The 17456-nt window shown below is 33.2% G+C and overlaps 1 protein-coding gene and 1 long non-coding RNA gene across 4 annotated transcripts; one reads left to right on the top strand and one right to left on the bottom strand.

The window, feature by feature from the left end:
• Window positions 1-1985: 1985 nt before the first annotated feature.
• On the bottom strand, window positions 1986-5036 carry LOC110695674. 3 transcript variants are annotated; one of them, XR_002506168.1, is made up of 5 exons: window positions 4848-5036; window positions 4582-4595; window positions 4110-4497; window positions 3200-3227; window positions 1986-3105 (listed from the first exon to the last, which is right to left on the bottom strand). It is a non-coding gene; the product is annotated as an uncharacterized LOC110695674 (long non-coding RNA). The 3 variants fall into 3 exon arrangements; XR_002506169.1 differs by having other exon boundaries at window positions 4110-4454; XR_002506167.1 differs by having other exon boundaries at window positions 4110-4595.
• A 793-nt stretch (window positions 5037-5829) lies between these two features.
• On the top strand, window positions 5830-8534 carry LOC110695673 (40S ribosomal protein S13-like). Its single transcript, XM_021872907.1, has 5 exons — window positions 5830-5984; window positions 6070-6142; window positions 6487-6625; window positions 7926-8112; window positions 8222-8534. The coding sequence occupies exons 1-5, from the start codon at window positions 5962-5964 to the stop codon at window positions 8253-8255; spliced, it is 456 nt and encodes a 151-aa protein (XP_021728599.1). The 5' UTR covers window positions 5830-5961; the 3' UTR covers window positions 8256-8534.
• Window positions 8535-17456: the final 8922 nt, after the last annotated feature.

Below are 17456 nucleotides of genomic sequence, written 5' to 3'. Positions count from 1 at the left end.
TCTCCTATTTCTTACTCCCTATCTTTTTTTCTCTCATCTCTCGTGTCTGTCCTACTCCTCTCCCCTTTCCTACCTCCTATCCTCTATCTTTCTAAAGCTATCTATAACTATGGTTGTACAAATATAAAAAAAACATTTACTTATGAATCTAACACGGTTATATCATAATGTTGATAAATTTATTCTAAAGGTGACTCTAATCAGTTTGATGCCTCAATTGTCACAAAAGCACATTGTTTAATTAATAACATTTATTGATTACTGAAAAAAGATTGTCTAAATCTAGTTGTCGAAATCTACTCCTCCTATATTGTTATCTCTTTTTCCTCTTCCCTTTAGCTTTCTTATCTTTAACTCGTCTTTTATTATTTCGACCATTTTAGAAAGTTTCTAAAAAGTATTGTCAACTCCTTACTCAATTACACTCTAAAAAGTATTATATGTCTTTCGTTCCTTTAATTCTCAAAACTCTCTATCTTCCTATTCTTTTTGCTCCTTTGTACTGACTTCATAACTTATAGGTATCTCTCTCTCTCTCTCTTGAGTGTTTCTCACTTTCACCCTCTTATCTACAGTCCTACATTCTCAATGGTTACTTCTTACCCAATTATACTCTAAAAAGTATTATTTGTCTTTCGTTCCTTTAATTCCCAAAACTCTCTATCTTCCTATTCTTTTTGCTCCTTTTTACAGACTTCATAACTTATAGGTGTATATATCTCTCTCTCTCTCTCCCTCTCTCTCTCAATAGGTTTTCTTGAGTGTTTCTCACTTTCACCCTCTTATCTTCACTCCTACATTCTCAATGGTTACTTCTTACTCAATTACACTCTAAAAAGTATTATTTGTCTTTCGTTCTTTTAATTCCCAAAATTCCGTATCTTCCTATACTTTTTGCTCCTTTGTAATGACTTCATAACTTATAGGTATGTCTCTCTCTCAATAGGTTTTCTTAAGTGTTTCTCACTTTCACCCTCTTATCTACAGTCCTACATTCTCAATGGGTTTTTAGATGTCCTTGACTCTTACCCTAAATTTTGATTGAGAAAAAGAGAGTAACAATTTTACAACTACATGTCTTCTTTAACTTTCTTTAAGTTCACTATGGGAGTGTTTGGTAAGTGGGAATTGAGGGTGGGATTGGGAGTTTTAATCCCAATATAAAAAATAAGCCTTGTTTGGTTGGTGGGAATGGGAATGAAAAGGGGTTTGTGAATGGGTTATTTACAGGTGAATTCCCACCCTTTTATTACCTAGTGAGGGTAGGTAATAAATGAATGAGAATGGGAATAGGAAGAAAAATGAGATTTTTGCCATTAATAAAAAAAATTAAATAACAATCTTAATAAGGGTATTTTGTAAAATTGTTATTTATGTCCTATATATTCACATCCACTATCCAAACAAGGTATTACCATATTTTTATGTATTCCCATCAATTAATTCCCAAATTCCATTCCCACCTTTCAATCCCCAAACTCTCATTCCCACAATCCAAACGCCCCGTATATGTTTTCATCAAATCCTCGATTAGTATATGATTGCCCAAGGAAAAGTGAACAATTACCGAAATAACTTGTAAGAACTCTACATCAATAAGAATCTGAGAGCAGTACAATGACTTTTGATCATCTCATTTTTCAACATAATATTCTCGTATTATACACGTTGAGATTCATCCAACATTCCAACAAAACAACGAACGAATAAAGAAATTGAAGTTATATGGTCAGTAAAAATATACTGTACAAGTATACATGATTTCTGTAAAAATTGCTTATAGAAACATGCATTTTGGTCAAACCATTTTGCCCTCATAAGAATGGTTTCTAATTTTCTATTAACATTTTTATATAGTTTGTCTACTTGTAGAAACATGCATTTTGGTCAAACCAAAAGTTGAAAGCACTCCTTGTAGACTTCAATATACAACTTCCAGTCTGAGATGAAGAATCACCATCCTTGACATTGTTATGGCCCTACAAGGGTGAGTTCGTATGACTGTGAGATTCCATCCCTAATTGAAGACTACATCAAATGACTGCAGTTATAAAGGATATACTTACCAATATAATAAATAATAGACAAGCGCAATAATATAATCCATAAACTTCAACTCCTCAATTAAGACAATTTTTCTTGATTGTGTAGACTGGTAAATGAAAAAGATAACCCATGGTCGTTGGTGATAAGATATGATATAAATAAATAAATAAACCACACCACCACCGGTAATTATATTGGAAAAGAAGGTTTTATGTTTATTGAAAATAAAAATATAGAGTATTTTCACAAAATCTACAGGGTTCCTAGGTTCAAGGAATTCAAAAACATAAAACAGGATAATAGCGTCATAAATTAAACCATTATAGCTTTTTCTGCTGAAACAACTTGCTTGCAAATCCAAATATCCTGATTATCTCTCTTTCTTTGCTTTTCATTAAGGCAAACCAGTCACCAAAGCCGTTTTCAAATGATGAAATACAAATACATATGAAACTTATTCACCAAAGCTGTTGTAAAATAACGAAATAAAGATAGACATGAAATCAACAAGAGGATATTCAGAGCCGTCAACAGATAGAGAAAACGATATAAAATAAGAGAAGAGAGCAATCAAAAGCTTAATAGAATATACTTCTCATAAAGTCATCAGCTAAGTAAGAGAAGTTTATTTCAAAGTCAATTCTCAACTACATTACAACAGTAGCTGCAGGTCACCAACCTTTTTTGAGTGGGTTTCATCTTGATTGAATTCAAAAGGAGAGGAGCATATCAGATGTGTTGTATAAGATCTTAGTTCTAGCAGACACTAAGGATTAAGCAATAACATCAGGGTTAAGCAATAACTATATAAGATTGCAGCATTAATTAATTTTGGACAAACATATCATTACTAAATTTTATAAATCGGCTCAATAAATCTTGGAAACAAGCACAGTTCAAACATATGAATAAGTAAAAAATTAAAGTGACTTTCATAACTTCTATTGAAAGCATGTTGAGCAGAAGAGTCTCACGACTCTCACCTATATTAGCAGCCCAGATTGCAGACCAGGGCCAGGTGATATGACAATATTATCAAAGGCTCTTTCCTCGTATAAGCTATAGTATGTTACTTCTCATGTTACCATTCATAAACAACAGTGTATCATTTTCATTTCCATAAAGAATATAGATATAATCCGCATAAACAAACCTCCGCATTTGCTCCAGCAGCCCTGACACTGATAGTGAGAGAAGGCAGCAACAAACAATAAACCAAAACAGAAAAAAAATCAGTCAAATAAGCCGATATATTCTTCAGTAATTGATTTCAACAAATAGACTCTCATCACAAAATTTGAACCAATCCAAAATTACAAGAGCAACCAATTAATAGTAATCTGAAATTGAACAATACAAAAACAAATTCCACAAATTGATTATTATTGATTGTGATAAACAAACACACAAAATCCACCTCCAAAATCACTCATAATTTCATAACTCAACACCATAAAACAAAACAACTCAAAAAAGTACGCTCCCTTCATCATCAAGAAGACTCTAGATTCACTAACAGATGCAGTAGGAGTGAGATGAAAGAGTACGAGGTTGGTGTTGATAAAAGAGATTTTCTTATGGTATTGATTGAAATATTCACTAACCTGCCAATATCTTAAGCAACAACTTCAAGCTCAGGGTGTTGATGAAAGAGTACGAGGTTGGTGAGCAAGGGACATCACCGACAATTCCGAGTAACTGGAATTGGTATGGTTGCTGTTCCACTGTCGTGTACACAGACTTCCAGATTTTTTTATTTTTTGCAATTGCTTGAAATTGGAGGGCGGTATAAAGTCGAGTAAAAAAATAAAAATGCACCCTAATTTGTTCAAAATTCCAAACAAACTTGATAATTATTTTCAAATCCAAGTACAATAACAACCTAATTCGATTAACAATGAAATGATAGATCGAGAAATGATTTTTGATGATTAAAAAACAAACATCTAAATTACAGAATTTGAGCAAAAGCCCTAGAAAAAAAATTACAGCCTAATTTTCCAGAAATGAGCAATTTTTACATATTTCTATTCAACCACATCAAATTGAAGGAGAGAAAATACCTTACAAATTTCTGAGTTTCATCAAATTGATGGCAGAAACTTCCCAACCACCATTATTTCCAGCGCCGTTCATCGCAGTTTCTCTCCTCTTTTTCCCTTTCTTAGGTTTCATCACCACTCATTCATTTAAAAATAGTTCGAGTTATTAATCGAATTTGAGAAAATTAATTAAGAAGCTTAATGAAGAAACGTAGCACAAAAAAGGATTACTGTTAAAAGATTGTCAAAATTGATATTAGATGATTATAAAAAGGATAGAGATCTTATCTCAAGAAGCTGCTATAATGGAGGAAATTGAAACACAATCTCAGACTGAACGGGAACCTCGGAGACGGCGGGCCGAAACTGGAGGAATCGAATTCACAAGAGAGGAGTGGTAATTGATCAGCTAATTCAAAGAAAAAAACTAAACTCAAAAACTGCTCCAATGGTAAATTTAGAGAGTGAGTGTGAGAGAGATTCGGAATACCACCTCCACCACGAATCCTGGTAACAAAGAAGAAGTCATTAGATCATACCACATTAATTCAGCTTGTTATGCATCAATTTTCACATAATTCCGTTAGCTTAATTTGCATAACTTAATTCCCATAGCTCAATTCCCAAATCACGACATCCTATTAAACCGAATCCCACCAGAAATAATTCTGGATATTTTTTTTAAAAAAATTGAATTACAAATGTGGTTTTTTTTATTTTAGTTGGTAGTTTAATATTAAGAAAGGAGTAGAATTATACCTGAAGATCGGAGAAAACGACATCAAATATCATCTTCCACAAGCTCCCATAACCATCGTCGAAGGGATGATAGGTGGTTTTGAGCTCATCGCCATTGTTGTTGAAGGAAGACATATTTTCTCTCTCTAGCTTTCTCTCTCCTTGTTTCCATAAATACTCTGAGCTTTTTTTTAGATGAAAAGAAAGAGAGCTAAGGGAGTAGGTAAGGGAAGTCGGTGAAAAAGCGCTCAAGCTGTCAAGCATGAAGCATCAACCAATTAGAATAAAGGGCATTTTCGGAATTCCATTAATTTCGGGGGTGTTAGTGTAATAACGCCACAAGTTACTGTTACTAAGTTCCCACTTTTATTAAGGGTTATAGATTAATTGACAATGTGTCCATAGTTACATACGGAGCAATTACAAAAGTTTTCCCACACTTGTTTAGTTCTAAAAGGTACTATAAACTAGCAAGGCGATGAGCTACATTATTCCCATCGATTTTCACATGAGACCACGAAATAAAATCAAAATCAACACAAAAATAAAAGATATCATCTAGAATTGAATCAAGAACAATGAGGAAAGTAGTCGTTTTAGAGAGACGCGAAACAATCACTTCACTATCTGATTACACCACAATCTTCTTGTAACCACAGCGGCGTGCGAGCTTGATCCCAAAGTGAATGACCTTACACTTGGCAATTTTTGGTGACCAATAGCCTCTAGTGCGACGAACTCCCGCAAACAAGACCTCACCATATGTATTCTTGTCCACAGCACCCAAGCCAATCCAACCTTCATCCTTCAATGAGACAACACAATTTAGTTGCACAAAATCAGGTGAAGAGAACAAGTCCTTAGTTACAGAAAACAACCTTTCAAAAAAAAAAAAAAAAAAAACCTTTTTTTTTTACGTATATGGGCCTATCCACAAGTATGAAAATGAAACCCTGAAAAGCAAAGCCCAAAAACCCTAAAACCATTTGGAGTATATTTATCCAACTCCATCACATAAAACCACTGAAATGCTGGTTAAATTCTAGGGTTTTTTTTGTTAGAGTGAGCTTCATCAGCAGCAAGAAGAAGAACCAGCCGCCGCCGCCGAAGAATATCCTCTTCCTACGCCGTCACCATGGGTCGTATGCACAGTAAAGGGTACTTCTTCATCTTCTTCTCTGTTTTTCTCTCTCTTTAATGGCGTCGATTTCTCATTCTTCCCATTTCTCTGATGTTCTTACAGTAAGGGTATGTCCGCTTCTTCCATTCCATACAAGCGGACTCCTCCTTCCTGGCTCAAGATCTCCGCTCAAGATGTAAGTTTTTTGTTGATTTTTATTCAACTTGTTTGAATTTTTAATCGATTTAGTTGATTGTTCCTATTAATGTTTTTAGTTGGTTTTGAATTTGATGGTATAACCCCATGTTTTTATTCATCAATTTGCATATATAATCAGAAATTTTGAGAATTTTTAAAGGATTTACATACCATTTACAATTGTTTACTTGGGTATTATCTCTATTACGTAAATGTGTATTTTTTTTGGATTATTTTTGATATGAGCAGTGTTGTGTGAATTAAAAAATTGATTGAATAAACTCATGTTTATTTTAATCTGATTACAAGTATCGATAATTTATTGGGTGTTTTTTGTTGTAGGTTGATGACAACATTTGCAAGTTTGCAAAGAAGGGTTTGACACCTTCTCAGATTGGTGTGATATTGAGGGATTCTCATGGTATTGCTCAAGTTAAGAGTGTTACCGGTAACAAGATCCTTCGTATCCTCAAGGCTCACGGTAAATTTATATCCTCTGGTCCTGCAACCTCTCTTAAATGTTTGCTTTAGATTTGTTTTTGTGAAATTGAGTGTTGAAATTGTGGTAGAGAAACTGATGTATATTGGGAAGAATAGGGAGTGTGGCCGGGCAGTTTGTATACAGTTTGTTTCTCAATTTCTATAATGGAAGCTCATTTAAATTATTGATTCCGGAAAGTTGGATGTGTTTTCGATGTGTTTAGTGAAATACCGCGATACTTTTGTTGGGGTATTGGAATTGATATTGGAAGGTTTTAGTTTTGTTTTTGTTTAGTGTTTTGTTTACTTGTTTGGCTTGGTTTAATTACTTAAATATGGTTTTTTTGACCCGTACATCTTATTTCTGTGGTTTTGAGAGTGGCTGGAAATAGAAAGATGGGCATGATAATTACATGAGATCTTAGAATTTGTTTTCCTTTAGCTTTAAGGATGTGGAAACAGGAAACCATTTGTTATGTTTTAACTTCTATGAGTTGAATCTCTGCTTTTCGGAACTTTTGTGTTTTTAGATGAGCTATGACTTACATGAGTATGCACGGCCTTTAAATTTGAGTCCAAGCTGTAGTTGGGTTTTATAAGCTCTTAAGTCCCGCATTTTTAACATGTTTAATTCTGTTAGACATAAAATATATGAGTAAGTGAAGCTTACCTTGTAAGAAAAAAAAATCATATCCATTGATCATTTGTTTAAATCTTACTTTTGCAAGAAAACGAGTCATGTCCATTGATAGTTGTTTGAATCTTATTAGTTTGAAATAGTTGCCTTGGGCTCATGAAACCTGTTATTAATATTGTCTTGTTTGGATTAGGGTCATTCGGTGGGACTTAGACCATTTTCTTCCCTAATTGCTTTAACTATTTTGGATTTATGAACTTGATTAGTTTGCTAAGAGGTATTGTTGTCTTGTCCAGACATACAATCACATAACTCCTATCCCCTTTTACTTATCTATATTTGATTTATAAACTTCGTTAGTTCTGCGGTTGTGCCAAGAGGTATTGTTTTCATCTCTTGCCATACAAATATACTATATCACAATCACTAAGGTACTGAACTCATCTAGTAGAGAATTAACTTTGCTCTTGTAAATTGGAATTTGGAAATCAACAATATTTTTGTTAACTGTTATCATATGTTTTGGTCGGTACTATTTCACATGGATGTAGTGTATTCAGCTTTTGTCCTTGACTTGTGATTACTTGATTACTATTTATTCTCAATATCAGTTTTAGTATCGACTGAAGATTTTTGCTAATTGTTTACTGGTTATCTTGCTTAGGTCTGGCCCCTGAAATTCCAGAGGATCTCTACCATCTTATCAAGAAGGCAGTGGCTATCAGGAAGCATTTGGAGAGGAACAGAAAGGATAAGGATTCCAAATTCAGGTTGATTTTGGTTGAGAGCAGGATCCACAGACTTGCTCGTTACTACAAGAAGACTAAGAAGCTCCCACCAGTCTGGAAATAGTAAGTTTACATGTTAATTGAACCTTTTTATACAGTTTCTCTGTAAATTTGATATTGTTGTTAGTATGCCTTGAAATTAACTAATTGCATTTATGAATTTTTTCTGCAGCGAGTCTACAACCGCTAGTACTCTCGTGGCTTAAGCATCTGTTTTGTTTTGTATCCATTGAAGTAGAAGAAATGTTATATTCAGGCTGGGCACGTTGTGTTCCAATTTGCTGTATGGCCTTCTACAACCAGTATAATATCGTTTAAAATTATGATTAGAAATTTTGTTTTTCTTTAGTAAGTGCTCTCAAAGGACTCGGGAGATTTGCTTGCATGTCTTGGTAATTTGTCACTATGAAGGCATTTAGTTTGTGTTGGAATCCTTATGTTTATTCAAGTTAAATGCATCTTTATTTTATGACATTCAATTTGCTAACCAAAGTACTCTTACCTATTTTTTTATGACACTAAGCAATCAAATCAATTTTTTTTTTATTTTATTTATTAGCACACATGGGGTGTACTTACCAGTTACCAGGATGAAGCTCCGAACGAGTGTCGTGTGATCATATTACTTAAGTATCAAATCTGATAATCTTTTGTATTTGATCCCTTAGTGATGAACCCATGTTTCAGAAGCTCTTAAGGTGGACTTGTCATTGGCAGTTCTTTGGTCCATGTTGTGACTTGTGTCGAGGGTCGATATGTTTTAGAGGTTCTCAAGGTGTTTGATATGTATTGGAAACAATCCTTGATTGGATTTTTTGACTTTCTCCCATATTCTTCTTAAGCCTTGTGAGACCATTTTTAAATATTTATACCAAAATTCTACTTCCAGTGGGTGGAATTGCGTTAACGGCTCCATCTTTTGTATTGAGCATCCATTGTAAATTTGACATATGTTTGTTGAAAAGATCAGGATTTACATGTAGTAGTAGTAAATTTCTGCGGAAGTTTTGTAAAATAAAAAACCGTAGCAGGCTAGCAGCATTAAAGCCATGAAATACTTGAATCTGTACAAAACATTCACTACTACTACTCTATGAACTATGAAATAACTTAATCCTCAAAGTTAGGACTGCAGAAGTGCAGAGTGAGCTCAAAGAAAGCTCCTCAAACTACTAGTTTTATTTGACGAATGCTCCTCAAACTAGTACAAATTCTATTTATGACTGTATTACTACTAGTACTATGAACTATGAAGTATGAACTAAAGCATACAGATTATATAATTTGCGGAAATACTATTTGATAACCTGAAGTCAGAAAAAATGCATAGTATGCAATTGGTTTTCATACATGGCCTGAAGTTGAAGATAACCTTCAGACAAAATAAAACGCCCAATTTAATTTACTATGAAATGTTACGAATACACGTTTGTAAGCTATGCAAAATAAATAAATAATCTATGTAAATAAAAGGATTACATACAATATAAGATTGTAATTCTAATCCTTGCCAGATTAACCCAATAATACAAGTATAAAAAACACAAATATATCAGAAGATTAAAATATTGGAATTTGCTGAATAAGGGGCCAATCTTCACCATTTGGTTGCTTACATCTTGTTTCCAACTGTGGACATTTACTAATATTAAGTTGTTGTAGAGAAGAAAGGCTGCGCAATGATTGTGGAAGTGAGGCCAATTTCTGGCAACGGTAAATTACAAGCCGTTGAAGCTGGGAGAGGCGGCCAATCTCCTCTGGCAGGCTAGTCAAATTATCAAGATAGATTATATTGAGCTCCCTAAGTGCCTGTAGACTACCAATGGCACTGGGGAGCACCTGCAGTTTCGAGAGGTGTGAGACTTCGAAGAAATAGAGGCTTCTTAAGTCTGGCCAAGCTCTGGTGTCCCGCAAATCCTATTCTTCACAACTGGAGATGCTCAATTCCTCGAGGGCTGGGAGATGTTGCAGTGCATCATATATGTTTCTCAAGCTTCTACAGTTATTTATATTAAGAACTTGAATGGAAGACCTTGGAGATACCATGATCAAATTGGTGAGCTCATCGCAAGACCTGATTGATAAAGACTCTAAACTACAAAAATTAATAGAAAAGGAAACTAGATTATATATTTGGTTTATCGCCAAAATCTTGAGTGTAGAAGGAGTAACTGAAGAAGATGATGTCGATGGTGCTTCTCGATGTGATGCCAGAAGGGATTCCAGCAGCTTCTCTTCAATCATTTCAAAACTTAAGTGCTCAACCCTTGGCAGTATAACAGGTTTCGACATCAACATTAAACAATCACGAATTCTAACTCGAGAAAGGCAGGGGAAGAGTATTAATGGCAGCTGCTGAGAAGTTAAGTTTTTGTTACTGCTCGATATTATCATCTCTTGTTGCTGAGGTTGAACTTCGTCCATCACTCTTGGTCTTGATCACCAAGCCTTTAATTTAAACAATGTTGACAAATACAAATACTCTAAGACAGGGAAGTATGTTGTAGAACAAGGCTCTGCATCATCACCCCAATGATATTCTTCTATGTACTCCACTGCAATGACATCAAGACTTAGACTTTTGAGATGAGGTAGATTACTGAAGCGTGGAATTTGCCGGCAATATTCACAGCATTGAATAGTAACATAAACAAGTCTAGGGAGTAAGCAATGTAATCCCTCAGCCATCCTAATTGGAAACCTCTCTCCCCCGAAGCCTATAACCTTCAAAGATCTAAGGTTTGTAGAAAACATCAGGAATTCGAAATCTAATTTTGAAATCCAACGTGAGACCATTTAGCTGTTCTTGTCAGTCCAATTTCACCCTTCTGGATTCTAACAATGTATTTTTACGCCATACATGAAATCTAATTGCCAGATTTCCCCTAAGCTCCAAACTAGCCAGTGCGTCTACACTGTTATTTTTCCCTACCATAAATGTGTTCAATTCTCTGAGAGATCTCATCTTCTCAAATCCTGAAGGCATCTCTCTTAAAATGAAGCATTTTGAAATTCCCAAGCGTCTAAGGTTAGCCAATTTGGTAAAATCATTTGGCAATTGTCCAAGATTACTGCATTCATACAGGTTTAACGTTTGCAGGTTCTCTAACTTTGTGATGGCATCGGGAAGACACTTAATGGAGCTGTATCTAAGATTAAGGTATCTCAGATGTCTCAACCTTCCTATACACCCTGGCTGTGTCTTACCAAATTCTACAAATTTCAAGGCACGTAAGGATACCAATCTGGAAATCGTCCGTGTCAAATCCTCTCTTCGAATCCCCAACTTCCTCATGGCCGATACTCTCTTCGGATTCCTCAATGCACCCTTGGGCCATCCAAAGATGAACGAGCTCGTTCTTCTCAAATTCTTAATCTTTTTCAAACAACGAATAGTAAGCAAAGCATTGCTTCAACGGTGATGGCAGAAAATCATAACTCAACTTTAAAACGGGCATAACGTTGTCATCTTCGGTCACCTTTGTCTTTGCAAGGTGACCATCTCGAAACAACAACCACTCTTGCTCAGTGTCTTTAGAGTAAAGGAGGCTTCCAATAACTCTAATAGCAAGCGGTAATCTTCCAAATCTACCAACAATATATTTTCCAATCCTAGTAAAACTAGGACTGCTCTCCTCCTGCCCTTCTTTCAATGATAATCTTTTGAAAAGCTCCCAAGACTCCTCATCTGTTAGCAGTCCCAAATCGTAGGTTGGACACGTCCCAACAACATTTTCTACCCACATTAGAATGCGTAGTCACAATTATCTTGCTTCCCTTGCTATCACAACAGGCCCGTTTATGAGATTTCGGTGGCCTGGGGCAAAAATATAAATCGGGGCCTTAATTCACATATACTATATAAAATTTTTAAAAAATTGGGTATGCAAAAATATTTTATTATGATCAATATGTTGTGAATTAAGGGGGAAAGATGAGAGATTGAGAGAGAATTAATCTGCCCATATTATTCCATATGATAGGGGTATATATATACATAGAATATTATAAGTAGGGTTTGCTTAGATAAGCATAAACCCTAGATCTAGAATATTCTGGAAACATACAAAGAGGATAATGGATATCCACACAATATTTTCATAACACTCCCCCTTTGATGTCCATTATCGAAGATTGTGCCTCGTTAAAACCTTATTAAGAAAAACCCTGTGGGATAAAAAACTAATGAAGGAAAAAGAGTACAACATTCTTCGTAATACGCTCGAAATGCCGCCTCGTTAAAAACCTTACCAGGAAAACCCAATATGGGGCAAAAACCATGGTTAAGGGAAAAAGAGTGCAGCGTATAATTTCTCCCCCTGATGAAAACATAGCTTGAGGTCTTCTAATGCAATGAATCCAATATAGTTGAGTGTCTTCAATTCACACATGACGCAAAATAGTATCATTCCTTGATTTTAATTTCGAGTCTTCCAAATCTTCAAATTTTTACTCAAATAAGTGAGTTTTCATATCACCAAACCTATAACAATAATACATGTGTTTGTCCACATTTCATTTAAAATCTCTGTTCAAAGTTGCCTTAACTATTATACTTATGCCTTCTTATTAAGGTCGTGAATAATCGAAATTGATGATCATTATAATTTGATTAAACATTCCTTAATAATAATATGGCAACCCATGATATTATTAATGTTGATTTTTCAATCTTGTATGAAATAATAATATAGCACATGTAATTATATACATTGATCGTGGTTCTTTTGGACCATGATAAAACAGTCTCATGCATAAGTATCTTGTTGATTTTATAGAATATTTATAATTAACACGATAGTTCTCTTTCATATACAAATAGTAATTCTCATTACTAACACTTATATGCTCAAACTTCAGGTTGAGATGTCAATAATTTAGTCACATAGACTTTTCAAGAGTTTGATAGTAATTGCATTATACAAGAGATAAACTTTGTAGGGCTGGATATTTAAATACGTCGTATATAAGTTCTTCAGGAACTCTTTTTACATGATTCATAACGTGCAATTAAATAAGTGTCATCAATAATTTCATCATAATTATAAGCCAATTGGAATATAAATATCTCTTTCTAATTTTTCATCAAAATTGTAAATATGTCTTACTATACTTTGAATGATCATTCACATACACCACATTGTAAGAAATTAATCCATGCAATATGAGATATATAAAATATGATAACATATTAAACAATATATACAATGAGTAAGACATATAACAACTTCGAACATATGCAATGAATAATCTAGTAACCTATGACTCACACATGCATATGAACATACATAGGACTCGAAATAATGCAAGACAAGGTACAGTGTGGATTTTAAAAATCCATATTTCTTTAGACTTCTGGTCCATGATAAACTTTTATTATTATCATTATGAAGACATTAAAATGGACATATATTCCAGTTCCCTTATTCACTAGTTCATTATATCATGCATATGCATTATTTATCGGTTCCATCATATACCGGTATCATCATATAATTCCTCAAGGTACAATTTTAATTTGCACACTATTTTGACATTGATATCTGAATACTTTTTTCCTTGGTAGCATCATAATTTTTCTTACATCATAGACCATCTATTATAATAATTCAGATATCTATACCACTTTTAGGGTATTTCATACACTATGGTATTTATATACTATTACACTATTAGTGTCAACTGCACTATCTTGCCAAATATCATATCTATTAAACATATCTTTATTTTGGAACCGATCATATACAACCTACACTTCAGGTGTAGTGATTCAAGTACAATTGGCAAGATTTTATCTCAATGTATACACATAATTAATATGACCAAAATGTATCTTCAACGCTATGCAACATGAGTCATAACTGAATACAAATCAAATCATAAATGTGCAACATATCTTGATAATGTATATACAAAAGTTGGCGTATATATAACTTTTCAAACTACCATTATAGGGATCATATTTATTATTTATTTATTTTAATTAATTTTTTCAACTTTTGCTAATTTATTCTTCTCCCCCTAAGTTGGTAAAATATCTCATTGATAGGGACATCTTATTATATACCAACTTAGTAGACAAATTTGCATTAATAAAATTCACTTCATTAGGAGGATCACAATCAAAATTTATCTCTTCTAGAGAACAATTTCAATGAAGAATGATTTATTCATTAACTTTATATTTCATGTGTATTTATTATTAAATTTTCAATAATATTTTCTCTTCTGGAGATCAATGTCAATGGGGAGACATATGTTGTGCAGTTGTACTTTTTCTTTCTTCTCCTATTTCGTATGTGCTGACATATAATAGCCCCAATCAAAAGAATTGTTATACAAGCATAGATCACTTGCTTGTAATTCTAGGTGGTGATCTTCTGGATCTTTAAAGCCTTAAATAATGTATTTGGCGAGCTTCTGTTTCTCTGATAGTTTACAATAATATATACGTTATTTTGGTGAACTTCTGGCCAGCCAATCCAAATACAAATTATTATAACTCACAATCCAAATATAACCCAATCTCAATGTTACGTCTTGCCATTCAATTCATTTTATATATTTAACATTGAGAAAGCGTCAGCACATTATCAAATGAAACTTCAGGTTTCCATTACGGGTAATTATTATTAAACCCGGATGGCCTAATTTAATTATCACATCCAATCACTTCTCTAAATTTGAACTCTGGTCAGTTTTCAACACTAGTGATCACTTTATCAAACTTACTTCATGCATGGCTATGAATGTGATGTGATATTAGAACACCAACATGTGTTTTTTTATACAATTAGCAAGACAATCAACTAATATTTTATCCAATAATTACATATATATACTCTGCTGGAGTTTTGACTATAATCTTGATATATGTTAATCTTGTTGGATATTTCATACTCTTTTGGAGTCTTTTATATAATCATGAGACTCACATATTGATTTTACTAAAAATAATTTTATTCTAGAAAAGTAATGGGATTTATCTTTTCCTCAAATTTGTCATTGTCAATAGTTGCTCCATTCCTTTTCCGAAGGTTCTTATTTATTTATTTATTTATTTTTTATCTATTGGACTACAATGCTTCATACGTGCTTTAGGTTTCATTATTAACCGATGTCCTTCTGGGACAATAATTTTGATTGGAGCATTTACAGCCAGTAATGATCAATGACATTCATTTATTTACATCCATCTTCAGGATGGTGTCATTGTAAATATGTAATATTATGTGGTCGTTTTTATTAATTAAATTATTGACATTGATATTAAAGCAAATGTATGCAATACTGACCATCAATATATCATACAATTCATGTGCAAGGATTATATATAATAACGAAATGGATAATATCTCCCCTAATCCTTGCATATGGGGATATGAAATAAATCGAAGTTATCCAACAACCTTGAAATCCCTTGCACTTAAACCATAAATTCTTTTGGTAATGTCATGTATCAGGCAAAGAAAAAGATTTTTATAAAATCTTACTTGTTCCTCTTGCTTAATTATATTAATTTTTATATTGAAAATTCTGTAAACTATGGGCATAATATACATTCTTCAAGTAATTTGTTCAAAATAGCATGTTTAATTAGTTTACTTATGAACATTTTCATAAGTTATATATGATCAAGAAAACAACATGCAAATATACTTGTTAATTATTCAATAATTATGAGATTTCTCATTCATTTCCAAAAATGAGGTAATAAGTCTCGAATGACATATATAGAAACACATTAGTTTTGTGAACGGAGAATAATCCAGTCAACATACTTTCAAAACTATTAGACATTTCTAGATTGTTTTAGAAGGTTTCTAACCCATATAAATTTAAGGAACTTCAGGTTCATACACCATGTTAAATTTACTTTCATCCCAATAATCCAATTTCAAGTAGGTACACAATGCTATAATTGGATTTAATACATCGATCAACATAATAAATATACTATGTGTGTCATTATAGAGCATATTAAACATGTAAATTAATAGTAGTACACTATTGTTTTACCAATTTTAATAGTCATTATCATTAGCTCATCACAATGCAAACTAAAAATTAAATTCACTGTCAAATAAATACTAGCATGATTTATGGTCAACAATAAATATTCATGTAGTCATTAAAATACGTCTCATGAACACTTCATGCATAGCAGTTAGAACATTTCCACATCAATATCACACTACAGATTAGTATTACCATAAACATTTCAATATATAGCATTTGGTCTCATCATCTTAGTTATCATAGTTATAATCATTATACTTAAATCTGAAAATGATATGTCATTTAAAGAAATATTATATATTGCACCATAACATTTATTCATATATCGATCCCATAAATCACAATATTATCTACAGTATCATATGAAAGATGAATTATTGTATAAAGCTCATACAAAACTACAAATGAATAATCTATATCAAGAAAAATATGATCATGACAGTAGCAACTATATTATTGAAAAACAATTATTGCTTATACTAGCTAAGTTATAGAAGCTATAGAACTAGGAAATATTAACAAGCTATAGGATATAGCTTGACTAAACAAGAAATCAAAATTTATCAATGTCGAACTAACTAGTAAGAGTTAGTTGTCCCCCGTATTTCATTGATTTTAACCAAATACTAGTCTGCTCAACATTAATTATCTTCCAGAGGGTGTGCAATGTTAATTAATCTACTTTCATTGGAAAACATCGGCAACAATTGAAAGAGCATATATCCCAAATGAATCACAAGTCTAGTGTCTATATATACCATGTTAAAACTTTTGGCACACCAATCAAGTCTAGTGTCTATAGCTCTTAAAGAAGATGAATTATAATCTAAGTATTTAGTGGAAACATACTAATTTTAACTTGCTTTGATCCAGTAAAGATAAAACCTTCAACTCCACACACATTAAATGTCCTAATGCTTCAGTTTTTAACGGCGTACACCCCTTTACGCCCCCTACTGGCTCCACACTCGTTATTAAGTCACACCCGAGCACACTTGTGGCCACACAAGCACTACAACACAGCCCTATGAAAGCAGCATATACACTACACACACAACACAAAAATACACCAATCTTTAATCGCCAAGTCTCTCCTGCATATACAAAACACAGCCACTACCACTAATTAGCACAATCCAAATAAACTCGCTAGCATCATTTGCTGAAGCAAACAGCAGCCTGCAATGATATGTCTAGTAGCTGCTTGCTCCAATACACACTAATTAGCACAACTTTACACACAAAAACTTGGAATACTATTTTAAATTGGCTAATTCTTCTATTAACAAAATCAATCATTTTTAGCGTAACTTCAAACGATAATTGCAACAACAAAATGAAGTCCAAACTTTATCTTATATCTTTATGCTAGTGATATCCTTAGAAAT

This window comes from Chenopodium quinoa, unplaced genomic scaffold, assembly GCF_001683475.1.
Source record: "Chenopodium quinoa cultivar QQ74 unplaced genomic scaffold, ASM168347v1, whole genome shotgun sequence".
NCBI lineage: Eukaryota > Viridiplantae > Streptophyta > Magnoliopsida > Caryophyllales > Amaranthaceae > Chenopodium > Chenopodium quinoa.
Note: the sequence above shows the minus strand (reverse complement) of the source record. Positions and strands in the feature narration are given on the sequence as shown.

Bases quoted from the DNA above. Each gene is read 5' to 3' on its own strand.
- LOC110695673 (XM_021872907.1), top strand. From the start codon at position 5,962: ATGGGTCGTATGCACAGTAAAGG. The intron at 5,985-6,069 runs GTACTTCTTCAT...ATGTTCTTACAG, and splicing joins GGTCGTATGCACAGTAAAGG to TAAGGGTATGTCCGCTTCTT. The intron at 8,113-8,221 runs GTAAGTTTACAT...TTTTTTCTGCAG, and splicing joins CTCCCACCAGTCTGGAAATA to CGAGTCTACAACCGCTAGTA.